The sequence below is a fragment of the Delphinus delphis genome, chromosome 1, assembly GCF_949987515.2.
Source record: "Delphinus delphis chromosome 1, mDelDel1.2, whole genome shotgun sequence".
NCBI classification, from domain to species: domain Eukaryota; kingdom Metazoa; phylum Chordata; class Mammalia; order Artiodactyla; family Delphinidae; genus Delphinus; species Delphinus delphis.
In genome coordinates this window covers 9,437,895-9,457,892 of record NC_082683.1, presented here as the reverse complement: position 1 = coordinate 9,457,892, position 19,998 = coordinate 9,437,895, and the positions used below count along the sequence as shown (strand labels likewise).

Genomic DNA, 19,998 nt, shown 5'->3' with positions numbered 1-19,998 from the left:
TAAAAACATCACACCCTTTGATCCAGTAATCCTACTTCTTACTAGGAACTAGCCCAAGGAAATAATGCAAAACATAGAAAAATTCACTGAACCATTATTTAACAGTTAATCAAAAAATTAAGAGCAACCAAAGTTTTATCACAACTACTCGGAATATTTTGTGGCCATTTAAAAGGAACAGTTTAAAAGACCATATGAAACATAAGAAGACAGTTACAATATAGGTTATGTGAAAAAGCAGCCCAATCAAAATAATATTGCGCCATAACTATAAGGAAAGAAACACATCAAAATGTCAAGAGAGATTATGTAAGGTGGGATAGGTGATTTTTTCCCTCCCCTTCCCTAATTTTATGTAATATAGTTGTTACTTTCACAACTGAAAATAAATACATTAATTTTTGAACCTAGGTGAAAGGTACACAGGGGTTCATTATATTATTGTTTACTTTGTGTATGTTTGAAATGTTCTATAATTAAAAAAAAAAACATATTTATGGGGGGAGAAAAGGGGGGAGGAAAGGGAGAAAAGGGTCCCATCCTAGGATCAAATTATGTTGCACGCTCAAGAAGACAGAAGAAAGCATTGCTTTGGTCTCCCTTGCTCCCTCCCCGCTTTCTGGCATTTTCTAGTGCTACTGAAAAACATGCGCCACCAAGGTCCTCTGCTGTATTCGAGATTAACTCATCATTTTGCTTTCTTTATAAGTTCTCCCCCAATGACGTATTAGGGAGGTCTTAAAATTCAGATCCAATTGTGCTGCCTAAAGAACAAGATTGAAAGGAATTTCCAGGAATCTCAAATATTTTGCCATGTAGTTTTTCTAAGGGTTTGGAGCAGGAAAGTTTCATTTTCCTTTTTCCTTCAGGGGCTTCTGCTACACAAAACCCAACTGTACCTGACAGTTCATTAATTAATCACTAAACTTTTCCATTCAAAGCTGGTATTGTGGTGGCTTGGAAAGCAGATGAATCGCAATTTCATGACCAACTCACATCACATCACACCAGCATGCAAATCCCTCTCCTCTCACACTGAGGTTTCTTTACATGAGAGAAACAAGTGGTAGAGAAATAAAATCTCTACAGGTTTTATTCAGCTATTTCTGACCAGAAAAAAAAAAAAAAAGAAGTTCCATATGCTGCTGACAGTGAAAATAATTTTTGTTCGTTCAACCTCTGAAATACCACTGGAAAGAACTGGGTATGAAAAAGCTTAATCATAAATGGGAAGGAAATGATGAGTATCCCTAACCAAACATTCTAATATTCTAACAAGAGGAATGTTAGTTGAGATCAGTGACTTAAGAACATTTGACAGAGATAATAATCTACCTCGTTTCTCCTTCTGTCTCCACACATCCTGGCTTAAAAAGAGGCAGAGCAGTTTCTGCTGGACATTGTATAATGTAATTTTCTGGCTACAAAAGCCATCCCAGTGCAAATCAGCCCCTTCATGAGATCAGATCAGAACCACAAGCACCTCTATTAGAGACTCAGTCCTCTAGGTCAGGCCTGACTCTCTAGACGTGCCCTTTTATACATCAGATATTCCCAGAAGGATAACACAAAAAGTCCTTAACACTTTTATAGACAAGTTTCCATGACCATAAAGCCCTAGGTCTTTGGAGGGACAAGCACTGAACGTGGGGGGAAGGGGATACAGGAGCAACAAGGACCCCTTCCTCACCTTCACAGTTCGCCAGGGCCTAGACCTGCAGAACTAGAGGACACGACAAGGAGCCCGGCGGGGTAATGGGGACTAGAAGAGTTTCCTCGAACTTTCTGAGGAAGGGAGGGCGAGTGAGAAAGAGGTAAAAGTCCCTCCACACATTCACAGCCTGACACTGGGCGACTGAATTCACACATTAGAATAACCTGGTAGATTTGAGGAGAAAATGAAGAGACAAGGACAAGGGCCCTCCAATCCCATTCATTATTTCCCTGAATGAAAGTTTAGGAGGTAAAATTCTCCTCCAGATGCTTTTCTCTTGAGCCAAACATTTAGTGTTTCAATCAACACACAGACTTCTTACCTCAATGCCAAACAAACTTCCTGAAAAGGGCCGATCGACAAACCGGGGCTTATAGGTGAGCACTGTGGTGCCTTTGAGAATGATGGCGTTGGTATCGAAGCAGGACACATCTTCAACGACCACAAACTCCGTGCCTGGAAAGGACGGCATTGTCAACTAAGCCAAAGCTGTGAGGTGGAAAGCAGCAGGCTGTCGCAAACCAGGCAGCACGTTTACTGGGCGGGGGCTGACACATCGGCCAGAAAGGTGCGTTCTGCAGGACGCCTGCCGACACTCGCTTCACTCCCACCCCGAACAAGTTCTCTGTATCTGGCCAGCCACAGCTGAGCTGACAGAGCACTGCACAGGCAGAAAAGACTGGGATGCAGTTTCTCTCTTTAGCATATAGTTTTAAGCTAGGTCTCCTGGGAGGCAGAACAGACATTCAGAAGCTCCCTCGCCAAATGACGACTTGTTTTAAAAATCCCAGGAAGTGGATTCAGATACTAATGTTGGCTAGGCAGCATAAAGCACTAGGTCATCTATGTAGCTGTTTAAGTTGTTTACAAAGAATGTGGACTAATTTAACGTAGACTTTTTTTAATTAGTAGATACAGACAGTTTTCTATTCATCTGTACATGGCAAATTTACTTTTCGTTTTCATCAAAAAACATGTATAAATGGAACTTTTGAAACTAAATCCACTTCAAGTGCAGTGTGCTCTCCAGCTTCTTCCAAACCACTGAGCAGTAGACAGGGTATATCACAGACAGAACAATAAATAGTATATCTTAGTACAGTACATCTTATGTACAGATGTACTGTAAGAGTCTACTAGTTAACAAAAACTGTAGTAAATCTGCTTGTAAAGGAAAATATTCTTTTTGTAAAGAAAGTAACAATCCCCTCACTTATTTATCTTCTACACTGAGATGTTCACATACCACCTTTGCTTAAACTCTGTAAGGTACAACTGCTGAGGCCCTAGAGATCAAACAGAAAATTGAAGCCAGATTTAACATTGGGAAAAAAGACCACTGCCCAGGTGGGTATTCAGGCCAGGCATATGCATTAGGGCAGCAGAGGAGAGGGACTAGATCCTGAAGCCCAGTGTGGGTCAGCTCAGTGTGGGCCAGGCAATCCCACCTGAAAACGGAGGTCAGGAACTTTGACACCTGTTGGTCTGCAAAGGACGCAAATGTGTAAGAGTGCTCGTGTCAAAATGCAGAGGCAGCAGAAAAGTCATCCTGTAAGACACATATGGAGCCTAATATCCAAACTAAGAATCAGTGACTCACAACTACATATACTTACCTGTTACATTGACCTTGACCTCCAGGTGCTTTTCAGTAGACACAGGAAGGGAAGACCGCTTGGTAACTACTCCACTTTTCACGGTTTTGGGAATTACAGCAGATTCACTGCTAGGGTTACGGTGGCGTGAAGGAGTAACTTTAGTTTGCTTCTTAATATCACTGGGGGTGTGGAGAAAATCGTGCACTAACAGTAGCCAGTCAAATATGAGAAACACACGGAGATTGTTGAGAACTACTGTGAAACAGGAGGAATCCTTTGTAGACCTGCAAGAAGGAAGATCATAAAAATAAAATAGGAAAAGAGAAATATGATATTTCATTAACTTGCAAATATGTGACTCAATTGGGGCAGGTGGTACTCCAGCATTTTCTAAACTGAACTTTGAGTATCAATAAACTCTGAATCCGGGTTTAATAAAATATTCAGTGTATGTTTTCAGAAGTCAGTCAGATTCTTCAACAAAAAGGAATACGCTATAAGAAAGCAATAGAGTGCATGTCCAGCAGTTCCCAACCGGGTGATTCTGTCCCCTGGAGACATTTTTGCCACAACTGAAGGGGTTCCTACAGGCATCTAGGCATCTGGTGGGCAGAAGTCAGGGACGAGGCTAAACATCCCACAACGTACAGGAGAGGCTCCACAACACGGAATGTTCTAATCCACAATGTCACCAGCGCTGAGGCTGAGAAATGCCGGTGTAGTAGGAAGAGCGCAGGCTTAAATCTTGTCACTTATAAGCTGTGTTATCTTGGGTAAGCCACCTACCTTCTCTGAGCCTGCTTCGCCACTTATAAACTGAGAAATAATAACACTGTAAGAGATAAAGCACCGGGCACATAACAGGTTCGAAAAATGTCAGTTCCCTTCCCTACAGGCTGTTTCTAGAAGATCAATGAGGTACTCTTCCTTTGATGTCTAGGGTCACTTCTTTATAAACATCCAATTTACATACTAGTATGAAATGGTTTTTCTAGCTGGAACCGGCCTGAAAGCCCGTATCTTTTAGCCAAAGAAGGTAGACAAATAAGATGACATTAACTGTGGGTGTAACCCCAAGTGCCCTAGAAGTAGAGATGCGGGAGAAGGGGAGAGAGTATTAGTTTTGTTGTCCTCATTATCCCAAATTCTATATTTGGGGTGAAATATAGAATTATAGTCCAAGGAGGACTCTCAGGCCTGGCCTCAAACCATGGTGCGGTCAGGGGCTTGTCCAGGCCCTGTTAGTATAACAGCAGGCAGAGAGGGGTAAGATAGAAGAAGGATGGGCTAGGGACACCCCTGTAGAGTTTTCTGGGTTGAACTTTGTTCTATGAGCCCAAAATCACTTCTGGGGCTCTGCTTCACATACCTGCTTCCCAGTCCTAAAAGGGGCTTCTATTCAGGAAAAGCTGATTTGGAGATATTTTTAAGGCTGGCCTCTCTAGGCTCTTATTTCTCCTAAACCTGGCTCACTGCCTCTAGAAAAAGGGCACAATGGTGCATGTCTCCTTCATACAGACACAGCATTTTTCACAGAAACACTTTACCCTTTTGTAATAGAGAAAAAATGTTGCCCTCAGTAAAATTTTTCCACCCCATTTTGAACACAGATCGTCAGAGCTATGAACTAACTGGAAAAGTCAAAGTGTGTCTGATCCCTTTTCTGGAAAATATTTCAAGGCTTTAAACACTGTGAAGTGATTTATATTTGACACACAAATTCCCAACAGAAGAGCAATTCTTCTTGAGACACAGAAGGCGTTCAAAAGTTCCAATCAAGAGAACATTTTAACCCTATCACTAACAATGGTATTTCTGTTAGCAAGAGCCAAGGTGTAGGACTTTATTACTAGCCTCCAAGAAATTATACACCCTCAGTATATAAATATATCAACATTTTAAGGCTCCTTCTACATTAAAAATATGATAAGTGGGACAACTAGATGATATTTAGGAAGCCAGATCAACAGCAAAGCAAACCCAAAAGGAAACTGTTTCTGCAGATGCGCCAAAGAGCAATACATGCAAGCCCTCTGTTCAAATAAACATCATCTTCAAACAAAGGAACTGCAAATCACAGCCAGCTTATCATCTGACTACAGTCAGGCCAATCACTAAAATGTGGTAGGCCTGACAAGTGTTAGAAAAGACACGGGCTTTGAAATCAGAGGCCCAAGCCCAAGTCTCAGCTCTGACTACTTCATTCACTGGCTGTGTGATCTTAGAAGAGTTATTTAACCCCCTCCAAGCTTCTATATCGGTATCCGTAAAACAGGGAAGAAGTGACCCACTGGACAGACTTGTGAGAATTAAGTTAAAGGTGGGTAAAGTGCCTGGCCCATGGTGCAGCTCAGTAAGAGGCAACTAGCATTCTTATTACTGAACTTTTTTAAAGTTCATGCAGAAGTTTAAATATCTACTTTGCTAGACTTCCTAAAGGCATATGGAGATAGCGACCCCGCCCTAAAAAAAACCTCAACCCCGAGGAATTCACTGAACAGCACGCTGAAATGTCAGACATATTTAAACATACAAATATAAGAACAATCTTGATAATTTTTTTTTCCTTTTTTGCCTAACCAAGATGTTTTTCCCAGCCTTCTTACTTACTGGTTTATATTTACAATTTATCTGATAACATTAAGCACTAAGAGAATGAAACCAACATCAGTTCCAAAGGTCTCCTTTTGAATCTCTATCGATCAGACCTAATTTTTCAGTTTTCCAGTATAAGCCCACCTAGTCATAAAATCTTACAGTAGTGTGTCATCAAATAACACAAGCTACATCAGGAATCATCACAACAGCTCCCATCTGTGCCAAGTGGTATATGCCAGAATATCTTAAGCACTACCTCCACCCTATGCATGAGGTGGGTCAGGTGGGCACAGTTATTCTTTCCTATTTCATAGAAGATGAAAATGCAGCTGAAAGAGATGAAGGAACTTGTCCTTGGATGCATTACTAGAAAGTGGTAGAGCGAGGTTTGAGCCCAGCTATACGATCCGCAAACATGGGCTCTTTCTACACACAACACTGCCTCCCATAATACCAGGAAGAAAAACATAATCTAGTTCAAAGAGGCTAAAGCTCTTTTTACATGGAGAAGTCAGTCATTAAGACTTGCATGAACAAATCAATAATGCAAGTCAAAACCACTTTCGCTTCTGCTATTTCTATAGACCAAAAGACTTTTATTTTCCTCTTACATAAGCACAATTTCTTCCTTCCCCAAGTCACTTTACATATTAAAACAGTCTACAGCTGCTTAATTTTAAGAATCTGGTTTAATTCTAAACAACTTTTTTTTAAGGCAACAGAGACATCTTTTGGCCAATAAATGAAACTGCATGGTTACAGGAATACTAATATACAGTGTGCTGCACTGATAAGCCATTATCTATTTATCTTCCCACTGATTCCTTGCTCCTTTGATGTTCGAAAGCCGACGTGGTCTTGGCCCAATGTCCACAGAAGGAAATGTCCTGATAAAGAAAGGCAAAGTCAGGGTCTGGATCCCCTACCTGAAATGCAGTTCGATCTGAATGGATCCTTGGGTAGTGCTGCTGTTCTTAGAGGGCTGAAAGATACAGGTGAATACGTTTGTCATGCCAGGACTGGTCTTCTGCCCAGCATAGCGGGTGTCAAAAGCCATCATGGAATGGGAAACCAAGTTAACGGACTTCGTTTGGTTGGAAAAGCTCTCATAGAGCAGTTTACATTTCTTGAAGTCAAATCTAAGGGAGAAAGCAGACAAGATGTTGAACGCTTCCATTTTACAAAATTATGTACATTTAAGATAAAAGAACAAAATCATAAATATGCCTAAGTTCTATGAAGAATAACTTCCACTCTGAGATCTGTCACAGATTTTAACAGTGTCCCCAAAATGGATTTAGTGTCACTTTGCCTTGTATCTCACTTTCCATTTCCAAGGAGATGCTCTTGTCCGTAGGAACTTCGTGAGGAATAACAATACCACGTATTGATTATATACTTGGTTCACTAGCGTTCTCATTTCTCACCTAAGTTTAGTAACACTATATATTTGTGATAATCCCCAAGGGATAATAAGGGTCCCTTCAGTCCTTCATCTGTCAACTCCTAGCCTGCGTGGAAGATTCTCTCTCCAGAATCGGCTGAATTTTTACATAAGACCACTAAAGTTTACTGGGAACTGCCACAACAAATACTTTTCATACAGAGAAATAATGCAGCTGATGCAACAACAGAAAATGCATCTGGAACTGCCACTGTTTTAATAACAGAGAAAGCTGCAATGGGCAATCCATACAGAATTACTCCACATTGGAAAAAAAGCTAAGGGCATAACCAGTCATCAGAAAAAACTGCTGGCTCACAAGATAATCAATCTGGGACCCCAGCTCCACCATACCATGTTCTGATCAGCTGAATTAGATACGGGCCTGAATGAATTTTTAAGGGAAATACAAAATAGAAGATAGAGTGCTTCCATGGAAAAATTACTAGACTTGAAGTCCTGTTTTCAAATACTGAACCACTTTTCCAGCCATATGATTGACCTTACACTAGTCAAAAACTCTGTCTGGAAAACAGGAGTAATATCTGCTCAACTTTCCATGGCTGTCAAGAGATGAAAATGAAAAGATTATCAAGTGTGAAAATACAATGCACTCTTGAGGGTTTTATACCAGTAATCGCAAATTCCTGGCCTACACTAACCAAGAAAATGACATAAATTAGTGAACTGCTGGGTAAGCACATGCCTTATCTAAAGGCTGCCCAAGTTGTTACTCAGTTTCCAGATGCTTCCAATTGAGAACACGGGCCCAGTACTGCCAAAGCTTCTAATTTTTCAAAAGCTGAAATCCAGACTTTTTATGTGCAATTCCCCAGTTTTCAAATGTTGGCCAGTTAGGCAGTCATCACTGCTGCTCCAGATAGCTCTGGGGCTCCCCCATGCAGACACACAGCAAAACTACCTCCTGACTCCTTTGCGCTCCTGTGGGACCACGTTCTAGCCCCACGGGGTTTACCAGGGATTCCACTGCCATTCAAGACCACTCCAGGGCTATTGTTTTTCTTGCTGGCACAGCAAACTGCTGTCAGTCAGAGTAACTAGAGTGAGCAGAGCAGCCCAAGACTCATAACAGACATGAAACACGAGGAGAAAAAAACATCGTCACTGTTCTAAGTCACTGGTATTTTGGAGTGCCTTTACTACAGCCTAACCTCAACTATCTTGACTGATAGAGACTGATGAATTTAAACTTTTAAAAAGCACTGCGGGGCTTCCCTGGTGGCGCAGTGGTTGAGAGTCCGCCTGCCGATGCAGGGGACACAGGTTCGTGTCCCGGTCCGGGAAGATCCCACATGCCGCGGAGCGGCTGGGCCCATGAGCCATGGCCGCTGAGCCTGCGCGTCTGGAGCCTGTGCTCCACAACGGGAGAGGCCACAGCGGTGGGAGGCCCGTGTACCGCCCCAAAAAAAAAAAAAAAAAAGCACTGCGCAGACCAACAAAAAGCATCTTGCGGGCAGACCACATTTAGCTGTGAACCACCACTCTGCGACCTCTGTTCTACGTCAGAGGACAATGTGTGTGTTATTTGTATTACCATTACTAACAGTAAAACACTATAATTAAAGCCATACCTGGCTAAGGACCCAGCACCTTCTTTTCCTTTTGGATCTTTCAGCTCCAGACTTACATTTACCATATCAATGAGGAAGCTCATGCACGTGTACACTTCTCCGCTCAGAACAGTCTGGAAGAGGAAAATGCTGATCAATTCATAGTCGATGCCAATCTAAAAATGGGGTCGATGTCATGAAGCCTAATTCACTCGTGGTTCCATCTTCTTTCCCCAGGTAACTTCGAGGAACAGATACCCAGGATGACCATCAGCTGAGACCACGAGAGTTACGGAGGAACCTAACATCATACTCACATGAATGCTTGGGTCCTGTAAATCATAAGGCCGCAGGAATTCCTCTATGGGCTCTCCAAGGTTGTTCTCCAGTAAACCCCGGATCAGCCTGTATTTGTACAAATCCAGAGAGCAGTGGACTGAGGAGAGATTGCCGTGGACAGATATATCTGGCACAGTATGACTTATTTCTCTATGGAAAAAGAAAAAAGGTCACTTTCACAAACAAATCACTAACTTAATGTTGACATAGCTCACACCCAAATATAAGTGCTAACATATACCCACCTACATTATCAACCAATTAATTTACAACTTCCAATGACAAAAATTTCATGTGGGTCCACACGAAGCAAGTTAGTATAACGTGAGTGTCATGCGTCAGCTACAAAAGGCCACTTTTCTCCCAAAATATACATTTAGAAAGTCCCCAATCTGAGTTAACTAAGTAATCTATTAATAAAGAAAAATCCCATGAGACTCAGAAATAGCTTAAACATTATAGCTGGGAAAGCAATAAAAAAAAAAAAAAGATGACAAAACAGAAGGGAAACACACTCACAGGTACAAAGAACAGAGGGGTGGGGGCTGGGGCAAACACAGGTGAAGGGGGTAAAGTGGTACAAACCTCCAGCTATAAAATAAACAAGTCATGGGGATGTACGATATAGCAGGGGTCTCCAACCCCCCCGGGCCACAGACTGGTACCGGTCCACGGCCTGTTAGGAACCGGGCCACACAGCAGGAGGTGAGCGGTGGGTGAGCGAGTGAAGCTTCATCTGCATTTACAGCCACTCCCCATCGCTCGCATTACCACCTGAGCTCCAGCTCCTGTCACATCAGCTGCGACACTAGATTCTCACAGGAGCGTGAACCCTACTGTGAACTGTGCACACGAGGGATCTAGGTTGCGCACTCCTTGTGAGAATCTAAAATGGACAACCTGGAAGAAAGGGACAAATTCTTAGAAAGGCATAACCTTCCAAGACTGAACCAGGAAGAAATAGAAAATATGAACAGACCAATCACAAGGAATGAAATTGAAACTGTGATTAAAAATCTTCCAACCAAAAAAAAAAAAATCTTCCAACAAACCAAAGCCCAGGACCAGATGGCTTCACAGGTGAATTCTGTCAAACATTTAGAGAAGAGCTAACACCCATCCTTCTCAAACTCTTCCAAAAAATTGCAGAGGAAGGAACACTCCCAAACTCATTCTATGAGGCCACCATCACCCTGATACCAAAACAAGACAAAGATACTACAAAAAAAGAAAATTACAGACCAATATCACTGATGAATATAGATGCAAAAGTCCTCAACAAAATACTAGCAAAGAGAATCCAACAACACATTAAAAGGATCATACACCATGATCAAGTGGGATTTACCCCAGGGATGCAAGGATTCTTCAATATACGCAAATCAATCAATGTGATACACCATATTAACAAATTGAAGAAGAAAAACCATATGATCATCTCAATAGATGCAGAAAAAGCTTTTGACAAAATTCAACACCCATTTATGATAAAAACTCTCCAGAAAGTGAGCACAGAGAGAACCTACCTCAACATAATAAAGGCCATATACGACAAACCCACAGCAAACATCATTCTCAATGGTGAAAAACTGGAAGCATTTCCTCTAAGATCAGGAACAAGACAAGAATGTCCACTCTTGCCACTATTGTTCAACATAGTTTCAAAGAAGAAAAAGAAATAGGAAAAGAACAAGTAAAACTGTCACTGTTTGCAGATGACCGGATACTTTTACACAGAGAATCCTAAAGATGCCACCAGAAAACTACCAGAGCTAATCAATGAATTTGGTAAAGTTGCAGGATACAAAATTAATGAACAGAAATCTCTTGCATTCCTATACACTAATGATGAAAAATCTGAAAGAGAAATTAAGGAAACACTCCCATTTACCACTGCAACAAAAAGAATAAAATACCTAGGAATAAACCAACCTAACAAGACAAAAGACCTGTATGCAGAAAACTGTAAGACACTAATGAAAGAAATTAAGGATGATACAAACAGATGGAGAGATATACCATGTTCTTAGATTGGAAGAATCAATATTATGAAAATGACTATACTACCCAAAGCAATCTACAGATTCAATGCAATCCCTATCAAATTACCAATGGCATTTTCTACAGATCTAGAACCAAAAAATCTTAAAATTTGTATGGAGACAAAAGACCCCAAATAGCCAAAGCAGTCTTGAGGGGAAAAAACGGAGCTGGAGGAATCAGACTCCCTGACTTCAGACTATACTACAAAGCTACAGTAATCAAGACAGTATGGTACTGGCACAAAAACAGAAATATAGATCAATGGAACAGGACAGAAAGCCCAGAGATAAACCCACGCACCTATGGTCAACTAATCTATGACAAAGAAGGCAAGGATATACAATGGAGAAAAGACAGTCTCTTCAATAAGTGGTGCTGGGAAAACTGGACAGCTACATGTAAAAGAATGAAATTAGAACACTCCCTAACACCATACACAAAAATAAACTCAAAATGGAGTTTATAGAGACCTAAATGTAAGACTGGACACTATAAAACTCTTAGAGGAAAACATAGGAAGAACACTCTGACATAAATCACAGCAAGATCTTTCTTGATCCACCTCCTAGAGTAATGGAAATAAAAACAACAATAAACAAATGGGACCTAATGAAACTTAAAAGCTTTTGCACAGCAAAGGAAACCAGAAATAAGAAGAAAAGACAACCCTCAGAATGGGAGAAAATATCTGCCAACAAATCAATGAACAAAGGATTAATCTCCAAAATATATAAACAGTTCATGCAGCTCAATATTAAAAAAACAAACAACCCAATCCAAAAATGGGCAGAAGACCTAAATAGACATTTCTCCAAAGAAGACATACAGATGGCCAAAAAGCACATGGAAAGATGCTCAACATCACCAATTATTAGAGAAATGCAAATCAAAACTACAATGAGGGATCACCTCACACCAGTTAGAATGGGCATCATCAAAATCTACAAACAACAAATGCTGGAGAGGGTGTGGAGAAAAGGGAACTCTCTTGCACTGTTGGTGGGGATGTGAATTGATACAGCCACTATGGAGAACAGTATGGAGGTTCCGTAAAAAACTAAAAATAGAATTACCATATGACCCAGCAATCCCACTACTGGGCATATACCCAGAGAAAACCATAATTCAAAAGGACACATGTACCCCAATGTTCACTGCAGCACTATTTACAATAGCCAGGTCATGGAAGCAACCTAAATGCCCATCAACAGACGAATGGATAAAGAAGATGTGGCACATATATACAATGGAATATTACTCAGCCATAAAAAGGAACGAAATTGGGTCATTTGTAGAGACATGGAGGGATCTAGAGACTGTCATACAGAGTGAAGTAAGTCAGAAAGAGAAAAACAAATATCGTATATTAATGCATATATGTGGAACCTAGAAAAATTGTACAGACGAACCTGTTTGCAGGGCATAAATTGAGACACAGATGTAGAGAACAAACGTATGTACACCAACAGGGGAAAGTGGCAGGGGGGGAGGTGTGATGAACTGGGAGATTGGGATTGACATGTATACACTGATATGTATAAAACGGATAACTAATAAGGACCTGCTATATAAAAAAATAAATAAAATAAAATTCAAAAATATGAATCTAATGCCTGATGACCTGAGGTAGAGCTGAGGCAGTGATGCTAGCACTGGGGAGCAGCTGCAAGCACAGATTATCATTAGCAGAGAAGTCTGACTGCACAGAGACCATAATAAATCAATTGCTTGCAGACTCATATCAAAACCCTACCAGTGAGTGGCAACTGAAAACAAGCTCAGGGCTCACGCTGATTCTGCATTATGGTGAGTTGTATAATTATTTCATTATGTATTAATATGTAATAATAATAAAGTGCACAATAAATGTAATACACTTGAATCATCCCAAAACCGCCCCCTACCCAGGTCTGTGGAAAAAGTGTCTTCCACGAAACTGGTCCCTGGTGCCAAAAAGGTTGGGGACCGCTGCTATACAGCATGAGGAATACGGTCAATAACACTATAATAACTTTGTATGGAAACAGACTGTTACTATGTTCATAGTGGTGATCATTTCATAATGTGTGCAAATGTCTGATCACTATGTAGTATAGCTGAAATTAACATAATATTGTACAACTATATTTTGATGAAAAAGAAAAGGTGACAAGCTCTTTATTCATTTAGTGATAACTAAAGGCAGAACCAGTGTTTCATAATGAGCCCAGATGGGACATTAGGATAAAACCTGAATCAGTCACTCATTTCAGCTGAGATGGGCAGGAGTGAAGTTGAAAATGCCTGGGTGGGGGGAAGATACCTCATCCCAACACTGAAGAGCTTTTTCTCTACCCTCCTAGAGGTGAAGTGGGCATCGCAGATCCTGCAGACACTATGCTGAGTATATAAAGTAGAGGGTTAGGATTTGAAGTGGAAGAGGAATACAAAAAACTACTTTGTCTATGGAGAAAAACCTACATATAAGGTGAAAAAAGACTAGTCACGCAATCAACAAAGAAAAGCTGGAAAGGATTACCAAGAACCTCTGAGTTCCCGTGTCTGTGCTGTGAGAAGCTGATAGAATACCTTGTGTTCAGTCATCACCTTCTATCTGGGCTAACAGGGTATAATTATCTGCACATAAACACTGATGGAAGTGGGTAAAGTTTAGATAAACAGAGTAGTAAAGCACATTTTTTTTTGGAAAGCTTTACTTGAAAAGAAAACAAAGTGTTTGATTTCTAAATAGTGAAGCTCCTCTTAAGACTTCTAAGCCAGTAGAATAAAATACAGCCCATGCCAACCATAACTGAAAGCCAGCCAGGGAGCACTTGAATAACAAGTAAGAATGAAACACAAAAATCTCAGTGAGAGCGGCTAAACTGTATCATTAATCCAGAGAGAAACAAAACAGTGATATTAAATGACTTGCCCAAGCCCAAGAACTGCAAAGAGAGTAGCCAAAGAGGGATTAAAATGACACCCTGGAAAAGTAGTGACACTGCTTTTCAAAATGCTACAAATGAAAATCTCTTTCATTACTTTACAGCCATGCCTCATCTTTCCCTGAAGTTAAGATGCAAATGTTGCTGCTTTCTCCAAAATTAGTGCTCCAAACTGAAAGGCATCATACACTGTAACCAGCAGTCCCAGTCCAGGTACAGGGGCCAGGCGAGCATAAGCGCCACCAGAGGACCTTTTTTTTTTCTTTTTTTTTTTCTTTGCGGTACATGGGCCTCTCACTGCTGTGGCGTCTCCCGTTGCGGAGAACAGGCTCCGGACGCGCAGGCTCAGCGGCCATGGCTCACGGGTCCAGCCGCTCCGCGGCATGTGGGATCTTCCCGGACCGGGGCACGAATCCGTGTCCCCTGCATCAGCAGGTGGACTCTCAACCACTGCGCCACCAAGGAAGCCCGAGGACCTTTTTAATACACACCTGAGGCTAGGCCCTGAGAGTCAGGTTCTGCTGGTCTCAGGTGGGGTCGGGAATGTTTCTTTTCAGTAAGTTTCCCAGCCAGATGTGGAACTAATGACAACTGAAGCCATGCTCTAAACTACAGATATTAAGCATCCTGTGTTTTGAAGCCAATTAAAAGGTAAATTAGAGTCAGTTCATCAGTCTTTATGTAGTACTTTCAGAAGGCTTAATAGAGTGAAATGGGCAAAATAGCATCTAAACAATTGTTCTCATTAAATGGAGCTCCAGGGTAAACAGCAATAGCAGGTCCAGAATCTATTGTATTTGAAACATAGAATCCAATGTCACTTCTTCCAAATACCTTCCCTGCCATCACTACCTCCCTACTCCCATCAAAATCCATGCTAAATTCATGTCCCTTCCTCTTTGTTTCCAAGGCACCTACTACAATCCTACAACACAGTTTATAACACTGAATCAAACACTAAGTTAGAATCATATACTTACCTTCCTATATCCCTCAACAAAACGTAAGCTCCATGACGGCAGAAGTTTTTTCTTTCATCACAGGAGCCCTCATGTCTAGCAGATAGTAGGGACTCAATAGATATTTGTTACATAGATGAAAAAATAAGTGAATACCTATGCCCTTCCAGACTTAATAGCATTGATTTCCAAGTTATTACGATTCTACTTACAACAGACAGTTATTTGAATATAAACCACTCACTTGTCCAAGTTCCTTTCCACCTGCAATTTCAATCTACAAGGCTCAGTCAAGAGGCTTCCTCCTGTCTGTCGCACAAAATAGGAGGAGAAGATCAGGTCTCCACTACTGTCTTCCGAGGCCTTAGTATACTCTCGTGGGTGTCTCTCTGCAGCAAAGATGTCCATGTCTTGTAGATCGACGACAATGCAATCTAGCAGGCAGACGTGGTCTTCTACACAGACCCAAGGAAAGAGAGACAATGAAGAAAATGGGACCCAGAAAGGGCTGGACCAGAATAAAACTAAAAAGCCAAAAGAAAGTTCATTTTCTCTTTGGAAAATGTTTAGCACTGCCTGTGTCAGAAAGCTGGGTGACCAGAAGTCTCCACTCTGGCACCAAGACCTCCGTCCACAATGCTCCGCATGTTGGACATCTCCTGCCCACCACCTGCATGCAAGCACATACTGTGCCACGTCCCCTCAGTGTCTCATTGCTGTCCCGAGACACTAACTGAGGCTAAAGGGCTTCTGACGAAAAGTACTTAATATGCTCCCTCCCAAGGAGATCCCACAGGGGTCTCATGTAGAGATAATGTTACCCAAAGGTTTACAAATTTTCCAGCAGCAAAATTCTTTTTTCCAAACAAACATCACATGTAACCATTTCCACCAGCACTGATCTAATCCAAACCACCTCCATTCTTGCCTAGACCACCATAAACTCCCCTCCAATATACCTATACAATTCCAGTCTGCCCTCACAAAACCATTCTGCTCACAAAAATACCTCAGTAATCCTTAAAAAAATAAGTGGGACCAAAACATTCTCTTCCTTTATATACTTTGATGGCTTTGTTTAATGCAAAGTTCTTTCTGTGAAACTCCCCTAAATCCCCGTAAAGCCCTGCCTAAGCCCACTGTCTACTTTTCCAACCTCATCTCAAGCCATTCTCCACCTTGCCCATGAAGTCTCGGGCTCACTGGCCTTTGTTTCCCCCACATGCCAGGCTCCTTGCTGTCTGAACAGTCTTACCCACAGCATACCCTCCTCTCGTCTCAACTGGGTCCTGTTCTTTCGCTTTACACCATTCTGTCTCTCCCATAACATTTATCTTAATCTGGCAATATCTAGATTAAGATTATCTTAATCTGTCAATATAAAGCTTATTTAATGGCTTTCTCATATCATTCACATCATGGCAGGAACTATGTCTAATAGCATGTTACTATACAGGAGAACATAGCGTGTTAATATATAGGAGAACAAAACATTGTTAACACCTGGATTAGGCAGGCACTAATTGAATTAGTTCTTGCCTTGTTACTGCATGGATAAATATGTGAAGTAAACAAAAATGGAGCTGGTGTGGCAGAAGGGGAAAAGGGATGGGAACAAAGAAAGGGCTTCAGAGATTTGCTAGGGTTGTCATGGAATCCCAGGGATATACAGAAGCAGTTTGAAAACCACTACCTTAACCCAATCTTAATCACATATAGAATTCCAGAAACAAACTGCAAATCAGGAGGAGAAATATTGTCAGGAAAGAGATCTTTCTATAAAACATCCCGAATCACTTCTTATAGGCTTCTAAATATATGTAAAATTGGCCTTATTCCTAATCATCGTCACCAGGACAACAACAGCAACAGAAGACGTGTATTGAGTGGCCCTATGTGTGCACCCAGCCCCACCCCACCCCGTGCTGTATGCATTTGTTACGCATATGTAGACTGGAGACTGGTAGGCAATATCATGTAGGTTAAGACTGCAGGTTCTGGAGTCAGACTACCTAAATTCATAGTCCAACTCTACCATTTACCATCTACATCTACAAAACTATGGTCAAGTTACTTAATCTCTCTAAGCCTCTGCCTCTTCATCTATAAAATGGGGATAAAAATAAAACTCTATATCATGAGGATAAAACGCAAAAATTGATGAAAGAATGTGCCACAACGTCTGGCACGTAGTGAGTGTTCAATACCCAGTCTTTTACTGATGACTACAATAATCTCCTTTAATCAGCAATGTAACCATAAACCACTTTGCTCTCACCTCTGGGACTACAAGGTACTACAAGGAGTTAACCATTCCTTGCATCTATCTAACAAAAGACGTTCAGCAGCCTCCCTCAGCTAGCGTCCCACATTTCTCCAAGTCCAATCATAGTGGACTGATTTTCATCCACTGATTTTTGGGGCTAATCATATTCTGCTTCCCACACTCCTTGGAGCGACACTTCACTTATCCAATCCATCACCCATCCAGAAAACCAAAAGGCCAAAATTAGGCTTGCATCTGGAATGGCTAATTGTCAAATTCTAGAGAAGAGCCCAATAACTGGGCAGTTCATGTCTTTCAAAAACTTCACTCATAGTATTTCTTCTGTTACCTAATTCACACTAATATTTTTTTCAGAGTTCTTTTTTATTTTTCTAGAATTAAATAGTGACTGGCAAGGATGTGTCTAAGGATGCAGGAACTGTTCTAGTTATACTCACCATCTGGTGGCAACTGTTTTGACATATAAGTCCTAACGGACAATCTAATCTCTTTATTTACACTGTCTTACCAATTTAACCCTACTCTAGAAGCCGCCCAATGTTAAATCCACATCCTAATGTTCTTAAGCCTTCTAAATCAATATCAAAATCGGATTATCACTAAAGACATGCTACCACTTTGTGGGCATCTGCTTGTACGGGATACATTCCCCCCCCTTAGGTTCCTCCAATGGTCTCATGCATTTGCCCACCTTCATCATGCAGCTCCTCTCTCCTCTTTTACCTGGACTCCTGGAAACCTGACCAACAGAGGGTGTGGCTTGCTGCCCTTGCTGCTTGGTTGAAGTACTTGGCACAAACTCGCTCTTCAGGGTGCCTAGACTCATTCCAACAGGAGGCATCATGAACAGCCCCTCGGAATGGGTCCCTTTCGGGTCCTCCATGCTTGTCATTTTCCTCACACTGTGTTTGGGAGTACCAGTTGGAGAAGCTGAAGGCACAGACTCCTGGGAAGAAACAGAAGAAAACTAGAAGGCAGGAATGGGACTGACTGTACCTACTATCCTGGAAGTCCCATCCCAGTCCCTGGACTCTTCAAAGACTCTACACCACTTGGTACCTCCCAAGCCCCCCAGATCCCATAAACAAAAGGGCCACAGGGTCATGATACTTTCTGCCACATGTAATTATCTGCAGAGATATTACATATAATTCAGTACCTGTTGAAAACTATAGCAATTTTGCAGGAACATATTTGATCTTTTGGCTTAAGAGCAAATGTCAGGATACTAATCACTGGTGGTTTAATCTAGGTCAAATACAACAAAAGCAAATCTCTCAGCCATATGATACATTATTGCTTTGCTGGAGGGGAGGTGCTTATTGTTTTAAGAAAATGCATCTAATAGCAATAGGGAATAAAGCCATTGTAATGTGTTTGTACTTTGCAGAAGTCTCCCCTCCTCTGTTTACATTTCTCATCTAAGTAACTGCAAATGAAAACAAAATGGAAAATATAGGTAAGCCATTCGTATTATGTTTCTGTTCAAGGGCATAGAAATTAAGGGCAAATACACAGTAAAATTAATTCTGTAATTCTACTGAAAATAATATACGCTTTTCTTACATACTTAGTACCTTCAGTTAATTGCTAACGGGGTAAATGTTTTTCACCAGAATGGTTCAATAATTGACGTTTAAACTTCCCATGGTTCCTTCCCCCAAGCCTCAGAGCTATATATCCAAATGGCTTCTGCAGGGTTGGTTTGTTCTCATCTCTCCCCTCTCACCAACAAGCTGGAAGGAGGGGAAGAATTGTTTTCCTTCCAGTACTGCTTTATATGTGTATTCCTGTCAGCATTTGAAAACGAGATAATACTGTTTGCCTTCACAGTTATCTTGAGTAGTAATTACATGTAACAGTGAAAGTTCTTATTTTTTGCAATTCATTTTTGCAAGGCAAATTACTAGGTAAATGCCATTATGTAAGCATTTCGACATTAAAAACCTTCCCTCTTGCTTAGTTTATTTAAACTCTAGAGAGTATTTGTTGCTCTTTCATTTGATTCATCTCTCCATCCTCTCTGAGTGGGTTTAAATAAATCAGTGGCTTGAGGAGATTAACTCAAAGCTTTTGAAAGACTTAGAAATTATGGTTTAAGCACAATCTATGATTGAGAAAAATGAAAGGAAAAACATATGTAAAAAATTCAAACCTGCACTCATTAAGACATGGATTTATGTAAAACAATTCCAAACACAAGGGAGTCAGAGAACTCAAAGGCAAATAACCCCTCTGCAAGCTTTGATTTCAGGACTATTTCCTGTCCTTTAACCACTGGAATGCATGCTAGACAAACCTCACACGTGCAAATGCATTAAACGGCAAATGTAAAGCGATTTTTGGAGAAGAAAGTCACTACTCACTTCACACAGGCCTAGATCAGTGGAACCTGACTGTACATGTGGAGAGGTAAGTTTCACAGATAAGTTTATCTGATTACAAATACTTTAACAAGCGACACACTCCAAGCAGCCCTTATGGAATTCTACAGAACCACCACTGGTATGTAACAAGA

At 41.0% G+C, this 19,998-nt stretch overlaps 1 protein-coding gene across 5 annotated transcripts in view; it reads right to left on the bottom strand.

Moving 5' to 3' along the window:
- VPS13D (vacuolar protein sorting 13 homolog D) overlaps window positions 1-19,998 on the bottom strand; it is a 244,518-nt gene that overhangs the window by 167,751 nt on the left and 56,769 nt on the right. For all 5 annotated transcript variants that reach the window (XM_060014644.1, XM_069540755.1, XM_060014636.1 and 2 more), the window contains 7 exons: window positions 18,204-18,426; window positions 15,438-15,648; window positions 9,243-9,414; window positions 8,947-9,059; window positions 6,837-7,049; window positions 3,331-3,596; window positions 2,037-2,170 (listed from right to left, as the gene is read on the bottom strand). In XM_060014644.1, the coding sequence (XP_059870627.1) occupies window positions 2,037-2,170; window positions 3,331-3,596; window positions 6,837-7,049; window positions 8,947-9,059; window positions 9,243-9,414; window positions 15,438-15,648; window positions 18,204-18,426 (1,332 nt within the window). The remainder of the gene's footprint in view (window positions 1-2,036; window positions 2,171-3,330; window positions 3,597-6,836; window positions 7,050-8,946; window positions 9,060-9,242; window positions 9,415-15,437; window positions 15,649-18,203; window positions 18,427-19,998) is intronic.